The sequence below is a fragment of the Triturus cristatus genome, chromosome 3_2 (genome assembly GCF_964204655.1).
Source record: "Triturus cristatus chromosome 3_2, aTriCri1.1, whole genome shotgun sequence".
Taxonomy (NCBI): domain Eukaryota; kingdom Metazoa; phylum Chordata; class Amphibia; order Caudata; family Salamandridae; genus Triturus; species Triturus cristatus.
The window spans coordinates 1,055,723,060-1,055,735,109 of record NC_140584.1 but is presented as its reverse complement, the minus strand read 5'-3'; the positions used below and the strand labels follow the sequence as shown (position 1 = coordinate 1,055,735,109).

The following is a 12,050-nucleotide window of genomic DNA, read 5'->3' as shown; positions in this document are numbered from 1 at the left end:
AGGTAAACTGGTTGCCATTGTTAACTGTTATGGTCTGAATACAGACGACCCTGGCCTGTTTGAGGGTCTACTAGCGGTTCTGCTAGACTGGCCGGGTGCAGCCATCCTCGGTGGGGGGGGGACCTCAACACCCATCTAAATTCCAGCAAAGATAAGTCCAGTGGTTGGGAGGGGCATGTAATCAATTCGGTTTGGTGGAACTTGGCCTGTTGGACATATGGAGACACCAACATGCAGACGCACTCGAGGGCACGCATATCTCCACAGCACACGGCAGCTGGTCTCGCCTTGATTACTGGCTGGTGAGCGAGGGGGTGGGGGGTTGGGTGACTGCAGTTGAGAGCCTACCACGCACTCTCTCTGATCATTGTCCTGTACAACTCACTCTTAGCATTCCTCAGGAGACTCCTCGAGCCTTCACCTGGCGCTTTCGCCCTGAGGCGCTATTAGACCCTCTATATCTGGAAACTATTCGCGAGGCCATCACTCAATATTTTGCCAACAATGTGGGGTCTGTGGATAGTGCTGGAGTACTCTGGGAGGGATTCAAAGCCACAATATGGGGCACTTGCATTAGCACGCCGTCTGGCATATTAAAAGACCTACGGGGCCAATTAGCTATGGTAGAAGCTAAGTTGACTCGCCTCGAACAAGATTACGAATGTGCACCCCTTGAGTCAACCCTGGCGTCCCTCAAAGAAAACATGCTCGACCATGCGGAACTGGCAGAAGAGCTACGCTACATCTCTAAGCAACATGTAGCTCGTTTGTATGGTGAGGGTGGGAGGACGGGGACACCATTTAGCCTCGAAAATTAAACGCTGCCTGAGCCACGACGTCATCACTAAGATCACGGGGCACGACCACTATAGCGCTACGGACATTACGGAACAGTTCAGGCAGACATACGAGTCATTGTACACATCTCACGGCACGACAGACACTGAGGGACTTGATGCCTATCTATCACAGGTGTCCCTTTCATGGTTATCAGAGGGGCAGAGGGATTACTTAGGTCAACCTATCACGGTGGAGGACATCCGTATGGCCATAGCCTCACTACCTAATAAGAAGGCCCCTGGTCCAGACGGCTTTCCCCCGAATTCTACATGGCTTTCGCTGAGGAGCTCACTCTCTATATTTTGGAAATGTATGCGGAGGCCTATGATTCAAGCGTCCTCCCCCCGTCTCTCCGCAAGGCATTAATCATTACCCTGTTGAAAAAATACAAGCCACCTGCACTTTGCGACTCATACAGGCCACTTTCGCTTATTAAAACTGATGTTAAAATTTTTGCGAAAATACTGGCCACTCGCCTCCAACCACTGAAGCAAAATCTGGTCCTTCCAGACCAATCTGGATTCATACCCACGCGATCCACATCTCACAACCTCCGCTGTTCCACACCCTTTCTCCTGAGATGCCGGCGGCAGCCGTCATGCTTGACACTGCCAAGGCGTTCGATTCAATCGAATGCGGGTATTTGTTCTTTGTAGTCCAGCGGATGGACTTCTCTCCTTTTTTTTGTTAACTGGGTCAAACTGCTTTATGCACGCCCTACGGCACGGGTCCAAGTGGGAGGTCATACCTCAGACTCGTTCGCTATAACTAGAGGCACTCGTCAAGGGTGCCCCCTCTCACCTCTATTGTTCACCCTCACACTGGAGCCCTTGGCCTGCCTCATACGGCAACGTCACAAATACGCGGCTATCAATTTGCATCATCGCCCGCTCATTATTTCGCTGTATGCGGATGACATGCTGCTTTTCATTCGGGAACCCCACACTCATTTGGCGACGGTTTTGCGGGAATACATCCGGTTTGCTCGGTTCTCCGGTTTATCTATAAACCGGACTAAATCTGTGGTAATAACACTGACCGCATGCATGAGCTGGAATTTCACCTTAAGTGGGCGACAGTCGGTTAAATACTTGGGAGTCTGGGTCCACCGAGATCCTGATAGAGTGATCCGGGAAAATTATGGCACTGCCACAACGATATAGGAACAGCAAATAGACAGGTTGATTAGGCTTCCACTCTCCCTTGCGGATCGCATCGCACTTGAAAAGATGGTGGTGTTACCAAAATTTGTATATCTTTTATATAACGTACCGATCCCTCTATCTCAACATTTTTTTAAGTCGCTGCGGTCGCTGCTTCTTCGTCTGGAGGGAGCGGGAAGCAGGCTCGGGTGGGATGGGGGGACTCTTATCCTTGATTATAAGCACGGGGATTCAATGCACCTGATATTTATTTATATTACCTCTGTGCACAGGCACAATACGCTCATTTCTGGTTCGCAGCTCATGACTTCATTCCGCATGTAGCGGTAGAGCATTGGGACGCACACCCCATACCGCTAAGCTCCATCCTGACTCATAGTCGTCGACTTACGCCTCGCGATGAGATCAACACTATCAATTCATCGATTGCTGCCTGGCGGGCACTGGGTCGAGTAGCCGGGAAACTGCCTTCATACTCCCCTCTGCTCCCTATTGCCTACCACGCGGATATTTCCGTGACCCACGAGAAGGGCATCATGCGCACCTTGGCTCAGGCGGGTATTGATAAAATGCAGGATTTATTTCCTAATGGCACGTTTCTGGCATCTGCTGATGTTGACTATATCCAACATAAAACCCTACTGTTTACATTCTCACTTCACAGACTGAGGAGAGCATCACAGGCCCATTTCCCGACGTTCCCTGCTGAACCCCCGACGTCCTTGGCACTGCACACATTACTCACCAGTCCTACCCGGCGCAAGCTAGTCACTAAATTATACCGCGCCGCCCAAGCAGATCAGGACCTCCCTGAAGATAAGAGCCTGAATAACTGGAATGAGTGGCTGGAGCCGTAGCTCACTCGGAAAGACTGGGAATACTGCTGTGCTCTGACTGGCGCTCTCACCTCTAACAGTAACTTATGTATCATACATTTTAAATACCTTCACCAGACCTATCACACGCCCCTCTGGCTTTTTAAGTATGGCCTCAGGGAATCTGACACATGCACACGATGTGGGGCTCCGAGGGCGGATTTTTGGCACTTAGCTTGGGCCTGCTGCAAGGTGAGGAATTACTGGTCTGAAGTGGTCGCCAGTCTGTCCAAGATCATTGGGGTTGCGCTGGTCTGTTCACCTCAGGAGTGTTTATTCGGTGTACTCCCTTTCCTAAAAGGGGGCACTGGTAAACTGGCCAGAGTGGCACTGCTGGTTGCCAAGCGTGGCAATGGTGTGGGATGGCAAACTGAGTCCTACAGTTGCACTACGGCTCAAAGATTTGACGTACTGCAAAGAAAACCTAGTGTTATATGCAGAGGAGTTGCCGGTGACCTCCCGACTGGCTAATATTTGGGAGCCACTGGTGAACTACTTACAGGCGATTGTTCCGCAAGATACCCCTGTAATTGAGACTGTGTAATCACGGTTCTATGTCAAACGTCTGTGATGCGCGTGATTTATTGATGAATTGTCAAACCTGGACTCTACCCACTGAGTATTTACTTTATAGTCACGACTAGTTTGATTTCACTGTTTTTTCCTTTTGCTCTTCCACAATGTCATTTAGTATCTGCTGTCGTCTTTATGTATTGTATGATGCATTATAAAAGTCAATTAAAAAAATAATTTAAAAAGTTCCTCATGTATAACAAACGCATTCACCCACCCAGGTGCTCTATTCCATTTATAAGTAAGTGTGAACTGGAAAGCACCTTCTTTCTTGCAGACTCCCCGTCAATACGTCAAGATCACCTGTCAGGCACCCAACATGTTATGTCCATAAGGACTTCATACTGTTCAACAATCATGGAACCTCCAGGGCTCCTAAACAACCAACAAAGCATCTCGAATTTAAAGTGTCTATCAACTCCGAGCTTACCGGAACACCATCCAATAGCACCAAAACTCAAATGGCCCCGTTATGCAACTTCAGATTGAAAAATGGCTAGATGGCATGAACCAAGATAACTTCTCTACCTGCATTATCTCTTGTCTCAAACATTTGAATATAAAGAAACTGGCATGCCCTGCAAGAAACTTTCAATTAAGGAAACCGACAAAGCTGGATTCCAACCGAAACTCTTACGTAGAATCAACCCCATTACAATGCTGTACAACATCTGTTAAGACTACCAGGGCCTTGCACTGTCCCAGAATTACGTTGCCAATACATGGATGTCAGGCCTCCAGTGACAACCCTTGGATACCGAAAGCAAGCATGTACACTGTAGCCCCCTGATCAGTGCCTAATTTGTGCCGGTGGTTTCTTAGTGCTCGGCACTGGCACTTAATTGTCACCACCAGCTTTAGTGACAGCCGACCACATAGTGAAGTTGTCTTTTTAAATTGGAGAGGAGCACAACAACCGTGTTTATTAAGTGAATATACATTGAAAATGAGTAATATCAGCCTCTCATTCCATTATCAAAGCTTTGTGTGGCCTGAAACAGTCTGAATTGTCACACTTGTAGGAGTGTGATGGTTAGGTGCAATGTTGCTACTGCCATTTTTGGCTGGCAGGTTATGTGTGGTGCAGACTGCAGTGGCCTTTCGAGAAGGGCCCTGGCACGTAATTGTTTACAAATTAAGCACTGCCTCTGATCACAAACCCAAAGCCCCTAGATCACACCACCCCCACGCTAAAGCAACTGGACAAGTTACTACTGCCAGCTTGCCTCAAATTTAAATCCTACATTGTGTTTTTTTAAGGCATGCGCTCAAAAACACTACCTTCCTTCTGGAGAATAAACACATAACTGGAAGTTTCAGCACACGTCACAGCTCACCCAGTGTAAAGTTAGAGAAGCAACACTTCTCTTCGCCAAGGCTATGGAAACATACATTAGTAAAGCCAATAGGTCTGGTTGTAATGTGCCAATGCACATTGTGAATGCCTGTAAACGCACAAATGTTTTAGATCACAATAAAGCATGCCCTATTGGCATTGCCATTATACAAAGTAATGGGGTGACCCTGTGTCCCTCAGAACCTGGGTATATATATTGTCAAGATACAATTGTTCTGTCGGGAGAACCATTGTATCTTGACTATTGGCATTGCCAGTGCAAGGAAAAGCTAGCAAAAAAATTATTGATTTCTTGTCTTACACACAATAAAGCACTGAATGTAACAGAGTACGACGATTGAAAGTGGTTTCCAGGTGTAAAATGGTCCCAATTGCTCCTCGTGCATTTCAATTTGAAGCACTTCATGGAAGACAAAATTATACACCGAATAGCCTACAGCACGATGTGAGAACACTTCTTACTTGATGGAGCCAAGGTCCGCTCTAGCTATATTATTAAGGAGTTGTAGCAATATCTCACCTAGCTGCGGTATCAAGCCAGAACTAACAACTACCAATGCGCGTCAGGCTCCCATTCAGCACGTCAAGCGTGAGCTAGAAACTCATATATTCTCGATATTTTTGTCACAACATACGGCCCTACACTATCCCCATTTCGCCTCAAACCTCCCACAAAAAAACTAATGTATTCATAGAATTATGCAAAGGCCATAACGGGACTGTTTATATACCAGTTGCTCATTAAAGTGGAATGCTGCCCATCAAGGTCGACCTTACAGGTACATATAAGCTGGGACACACAGCCCTGGATAGCCAGGTGAATGCAGGGAGTGTACAGCCATAGTCCTGATCTAGGTGTCCAAATAAGCAGCCATTTCTGTCCAGACGCATGTTGGAGCCAATATTGCAAAACACTCTGATGTTTATTTAGACTCAAGGTTTAGGCAGTCCAATGGAAAGAAGGATCACTCAGGGCTTGAGGCACACGTTTTTACTGGGTCATAGACAGCAGGGCACCAGGACATTGTGCCCAGCCAGCATGCTTCGGCAAAATGTCCAGGGGATGGCAGCGTACTCTGGGTTTACTGGCCTTTGCCTCTATTGCAGCATGCATACGGATACAGCATCACTCCTTCCTCGCCTGTCATACTCACCGCCGACACAGGCCAAGGCCGCCTTGAATCCGCAGCTTTCCATAACTCGTTCCATACGTCGCTGCTCAGGACTCTGCTGCTGATTAGGGAATCCAGCCACACCGACCGGGTGCAGCGGCCGTGGCCCCCGCCGCTCGCCCACCAGTTGCTCAAGCAACATGCTGTATTGCAGATTCTCTTCAGTGGCTGCAGTGCCACCCGGCTTTACGGGGGCCGCCATCACTGTAGCTTCAGAAATAGACAAGGGACTACAAGGACGAGCTCCACTAACACGGAAGGATGTCCTCCACTTTGGAAGGTCTGCCACCTAGAGGAACCCGGCGGCAATGCCGAGCTTAATAGACAACGAAGAAGTACTACCGCCGACGGGCAATAACGATCTAAAACCTTAAAAAACAAGCATTAAAAATGCAATATGTCTTGCCTTTTATTAAGGTAAAGCCATTTGCGTTGTTATACAATACCATTAGCAAAGCAAATGGCTGTAACCCCTTCGATGCTCATGACGGAGCGGTTCCGTCATGAGCATCAGTTGGGCTGTGCTCATGACGGAACCGCTCCGTCATGGCACCCACCCATGGGGGAAGCGCTGGCGCTCCCCCCATGGGCAGCCCATCTAGCCCCCACAAAGGGGGATGGCAGCGGACGACCCCCCCCAACGCAATCCCATGATGTCAGCGTGCACAGCGTGCGCCGACGTCCTCAGGAAGCGCTGGACGCACTGGAAACCATTTTTTTCCAGTAGGTCCAGGAGGAGCAGGCAAGTTGGTGTGCTCCGGTGGGGGGGGGGGATTTTTTTATGTATTGAGGCATCGGGGGAGAGGAAAGAGTATTTCCTCTCCCCTGATGTCTCAATACAGGGCATTTCTGCAGCACGATCACTCACAGCGTCTCGATTGTGCTGCAGGAATGGCCCCAATCGGCACCAGGGATGTTTTTTCCAGTAAAAGGAAGCGACCACTTGGGCAAGGGTCGCTTCCTATAGGGGGCAAATAAATTAAAGACTTTCTGCCCCCCCTGGGGCCAGATCGCCTTGGTTATTTGGCGTTTCTGGCCCCAGGGGGGGCAGAAAAAAACAGAAGCGACCCCTAGGGGAAGGGTCGCTTCCAGGCCCCTCATTTTTTTCAAATGTGTATTCTGCCACCCCTGGGGGCAGATCGGCCTATGTATTTGGCCTTTCTGCAGAATACCCCACTAGACACCAGGGAGTCCTTTTATTATGTAAAGGAAGCAACCCCTTGGGCAAGGGTCGCTTCCTTAGGGGGCACATTTTTTAAAATACTTTTCTGCCCCCTGTGGGGACTGTTTGCCTTGGTTTTTTGGGGTTTCTCGTCCCAGGGGGCTCAGAAAAGCCCACTAGAGCCAGGGATGTTTTTTTAAAGAAAAATGGAAGCGACCCCTTGGGTAAGGGTCGCTTCCAGGGGCCTCATTTTTTTAAAATGTGTATCGGCCCATGTATGTGGCCTTTAATACCCCACTAGACACCAGGGAGTTCTTTAATCATGTAAAGGAAGCAACCCCTTGGGCAAGGGTCGCTTCCGGGGGGCAGAATTTCTTTTTTTTAAATTTGGTTAATGTTTTTTCTGCCCCTCCTGGGACATCTCTGCCCCTTTTTTTGGCTTTTTTGCCCTAGGCGGGAGGGGGGAGGCAGAAAACCCTACTAGGCACCAGGGATTTATTTCTTTTGCAAGGGGGGCACATTTCTGTCTGCTGTTGTCTGCCCCACCCTCAGACAAGCTCACCCGATCCCTTGGGCAAGTTCACCCCCCATTTTTGCACAGCCCCATTTGAAGGCCCATCTGCCAGATTGACCAATTGGGTAGTGACATAGTGTGTTATAATGTTCATTCTTTTATTTCTTGTGAATTGCAATTGTAATGCTTTATTTCTCCCTTTTTGTTCTAGTTGAAAGCTTTTGCTCTTTAGACTGTTCCAGGTTGTGGTTTCGTTACTTTTGGTTCTGCTGTTTGTGTAGTTGCTTGTGTTGGTAAGAGACTTTTTTTTGTACAATGTAAATGTTTTTCATTTCTCTGCATGAATGTGTTGTTTGCAAATGGTGTAATAATTTCAGTATGTTTGACTTCTGTTTTTTGAGTGTCAAAAACTTTTTGCATTTGTGCTCGATGTGTATTTTGTTGTTTTGTAAGTAATTGTTTTTTTTTTTTATTTCTAGTGGGATATTGTTTTTGCTGTATCTCTGCAGAGTAGGTGCTGGTGAGTGTAGCTGTCTCTTGCAAGTGCATCGTATAGTTTTTGAGTATATAGATCTTTGTGATAAAGGCACACATTTTTTTTACTTACTTATTTTGCACAGTGTTAGTTGTTGTTGACTTGTTTGTGCAGTCTCCTTTCTTAGTAAGGATTATGGCTAGCCGCAGGATTACTGCTCAGCAGGTTGTTGGTATGCTTTTTGAGTCTTCCTCTGACCATGGTTCAGAGTCTGACTCTGATTCTGAGGCAGAGATGGGAGGGGAAGATTCAGGCAGTGAGTTTTCTCTCCACATGGCATCATCGGATGATGAAGCTACTCTCAGTGCGGATGAAGCTACTCTTAGTGCGGATGAAGTGCCTGTGTTAGAGGAGGACATTGATGTGCCTATAGTGCGCCACGAGGCATCTGGGCTGCAGCCTGGGGCTGCAAGGCTTCCCGTTTGTATAGTGCGGCAAGAGGCATCTGGGTTGCAGCCTGGGGCTGCAAGGCTTCCAGTTGGAAGTGATGACCTCTGGGTTGCCCCAGGCATGGTGCAGCCGGCATTGCCAGACTTTACTGGTGTTCCAGGGTGTAGAGTGAATACAGAAAACATTTTGCCGATACATTTTTTTCAGTTGTTAATGGATGATGTGTTTTTGGCAGAGATTGTTGAGCAGACTAATTTGTATGCCAAACAGTTTTTGAAGGACAACAGTGCCAGCCCCATTGTACAGCTACCCGGTGGACTTCCACAAATCTGGAAGAGATGAAGAAGTTCTTGGGTTTAACTTTTTTGATGGTCTTGCTAAGGAAGCCATCAATGTCTTCATATTGGTCTACTAGTCCCTTGATGGCAACGGCTATATTTCCGGCAGTCGAGTCGTGATAGGTATTTGCTTCTGCTTCGGATGCTGCATTTTGTCGATAATGATTTAGCGTTGCCACGAGATCACCCTGAGTGTGACCGTCTTTTTAAGATTTGGCCTGTCATTGATCACTTTGTAGATCTATTTTCTGAGATCTATGCTCCAGGGAAAGAAATAGCAGTGGAGCAGTCTTTGGTCTTGTTCAAGGGCCGCTTGGTTTTTAGGCAATACATTCCTAGTAAGAGGGCACGCTATGGAATTAAGCTGTATATGCTGTGTGACAGTAGGACTGGATATGTCTCTAATTTCAGGGTGTACACTGGTAAGGAATCCAGGATTAACCCCCCTTGTTGTCCGTCCACTTTTGGAGTGACTGAGAACATTGGGTGGGAACTTGGTAGAGGACTTTTTAACAAAGGTCACCATTTATATGTAGATAACTTCTACACTGGTGTGTGATTGTTCAGGGAATTGGCCAAAGTGGACACTGTTGCTTGTGGCAGAATCTGCTCTAACCGTAAAGGTTTCCCAAAAGAACTAGTTTGTCAAAAGCTTGTGCGGGGAAAGTGCAGTGCATTGCGTTGCGAGGAACTTCTAGCTGTTAAGTTTTCAGACAGGAGAGATGTCTACATGCTGACTACCATCCATGATGAAAGCACTTCACCTGTGACTGTTTGGGGTCAGGTTGCTGACGTGCGCAAACCTGTGTGCATTTTAGACTGTAATAGGCACATGGGTGGTGTTGACAGAGTAGATCAGAGGCTGGAATCTTGTGCTGCTCTTCGTAAGGCTTACGTTTGGTATAAGAAGTTGGCTATCCATTTTTTCCACTTGGCAACCGTTAATGCTTTTGTTGTTTTCAAGGATTCTTGTCCTGAGTCAAAGATGACTTTTGATAAGTTTCAGGAGTCTGTAATAGGCAGCCTTGCTTTAGTGGAACAGGCAAGTGTTCCTATAGTTGGCGTGGTGGAGGATGTGGCTAGATTGAAAGATCGCCACTTCCCTGATCACATTCCTCCCACACCCTCAAAAGACTTTCTCAGTAGGAGATGTAGAGTCTGTTGACAAAGTGGTACGCGGAAGGAGACTCGTATGTACTGCCCGAGTGTCCTTCTAACCCTGGGCTGTGAGTGCCTGCTTGTTTTAGAATGTACCACACACAAAATAATTTTTGGGAGCATCCATGAGTGGTAAAGTGAACTGCCTTGCCTCTATTGTTTAATATTTTTTGTTCAGTTTCAAGGTTGGCATTTGTGTAGTGTATTTCGTTTCAGATTTTGTGTTAGTAGATTTGTATCTATTTGTAATTTGTTTATGTTTTCTTATTTGTATTAAAAAATCCTAAATGTAATGGCGGTGTGCGTGGAGTGGCGCTTGGCTGGTGGTGTGCGTAGACTGGCACATGGCTGGTGGTGTGTTTGGACTGGCGCTTGGCTGGCGGTATGTTTGGACTGGTGCTTGGCTGGTGGTGTGCGTGGACTGACACTTGGCTGGCGGTGTTCGTGGACTGGCGCTTGGCTGGCGGTGTGTTTGGACTGACGCTTGGCTGGTGGTGTGTTTGGACTGGGGCTTGGCTGGCGGTGTGTTTGGACTGGTGCTCGGCTGGTGGTGTGCTTGGACTGGCGCTTGGCTGGTGGTGTGTTTGGACTGGCGCTTGGCTGGTGGTGTGCGTGGACTGGTGCTTGGCTGGCAGTGTGTGTGGACTGGCGCTCGGCTGGCGGTGTACGTAGACTGGCGCTTGGCTGGCGGTGTGTGAGTAGTGACTAGCTGCTAGTCACTTACCACACTGCTAGCCAAACGCCACTCCACGCAATCCGTGAGCTGGTGTGGTTGCTGTGTCAGGAATGTGGGCGAGTGAAAGTGATGGGCCCTTGAATGGCGCTGTCTGCTGGTGTGAGTGTTGTAATGTGCTAGGCCCGCGGCTGGCGGTGTGAATGGTTTTGTATGTGTCACACGTATGAAAGGTGTATGAATGGCCTGTAAAGCAGTTGGTGCCTTGTTGTGGCTTTACAGCTCACGAGCTGTGAGTCAATGGTTCAGTTTCTTGTCCTTTCAATTATTAACAGTGCATTTAATTTTTGTGAAATCTCTGGTTAATACAACTGTATTTACTGAACCATTACTCACCCTCGTGCCAAATCCAACCAGTATGTCTGTGTGCTTGAAGAATAGGTGGTGGTGCAGAAATATTTGTCTTTTTTGTCTTTCTCAAGCAGGGTATACCTTGTCCTTTTTTGTGAGTGTTGTAATGTGTTGGTTTCGTGCCTGGTGGTGTGAATGGTCTTGTGTGTATCACGTATGAAAGGTGTGTGAATGGCCTGTAAAGCGGTTGGTGCCTTGCCGTGGCTTTACAGCTCACGAGCTACGAGTCACTGGTTCAGTTTTTTGTCCATTTAATTATTGACTGTGCATTTCATTTTTGTGAAATCTCTTGTTAATAAAATCTTATATACTGAACCATCACTCGCCCTCGTGCCAAATCCAACCAGTATGTGTGTGTGCTTCAGGCATAGATGGCTGTGTAGGAATCTTTGTCTTTTTAGTCTCTCTGCCGAGGTGTACATTCCATCTACGAATAACCTACCAACTGTAGATATTGTCATAAACTAAACACCCATGGGAGTACATGATGATGTCTCTCTCGTGGATACCAACACGTTATCTTACCCACAATGTCCTGCAAACCTCAAAATGTCTATCACATTTTACTTGCATTATTGCGTCAAACTTTTCACGCTGCAGAAAGAAACAACAACTTTCCTATCCCCCGCCTTTCTCCAAGTATTCCAATAGAAATGGTACCTCACTCGCGTGGGAGGCCCAAGTTCCAGCGACAGGCAAGGGCCCAAAACGTAGTGAGGCGACATCAAAATTGCCTATCACAAAACAACGTGGTTTTGCCAGGGGGCTCACCTGGATTTTTGGCCCCGTGCTCGGCGGCCATCTTGGAAAACCTACCAAACCCACGCATTTCTGAAAACTAGACACCCAAGGATTCCAGGGAGGTATGGCTTGCATGGATACCCCAACG

At 47.5% G+C, this 12,050-nt stretch overlaps 1 protein-coding gene across 1 annotated transcript in view; it reads right to left on the bottom strand.

Moving 5' to 3' along the window:
• Positions 1-6,229, bottom strand: part of TIMM22 (translocase of inner mitochondrial membrane 22) — a 59,030-nt gene extending 52,801 nt beyond the window's left edge. Inside the window, exon 1 of the mRNA XM_085649767.1 lies at positions 5,963-6,229. Within this exon, the coding sequence (XP_085505893.1) occupies positions 5,963-6,182 (220 nt within the window). The 5' untranslated portion in view covers positions 6,183-6,229. The remainder of the gene's footprint in view (positions 1-5,962) is intronic.
• Positions 6,230-12,050: the final 5,821 nt, after the last annotated feature.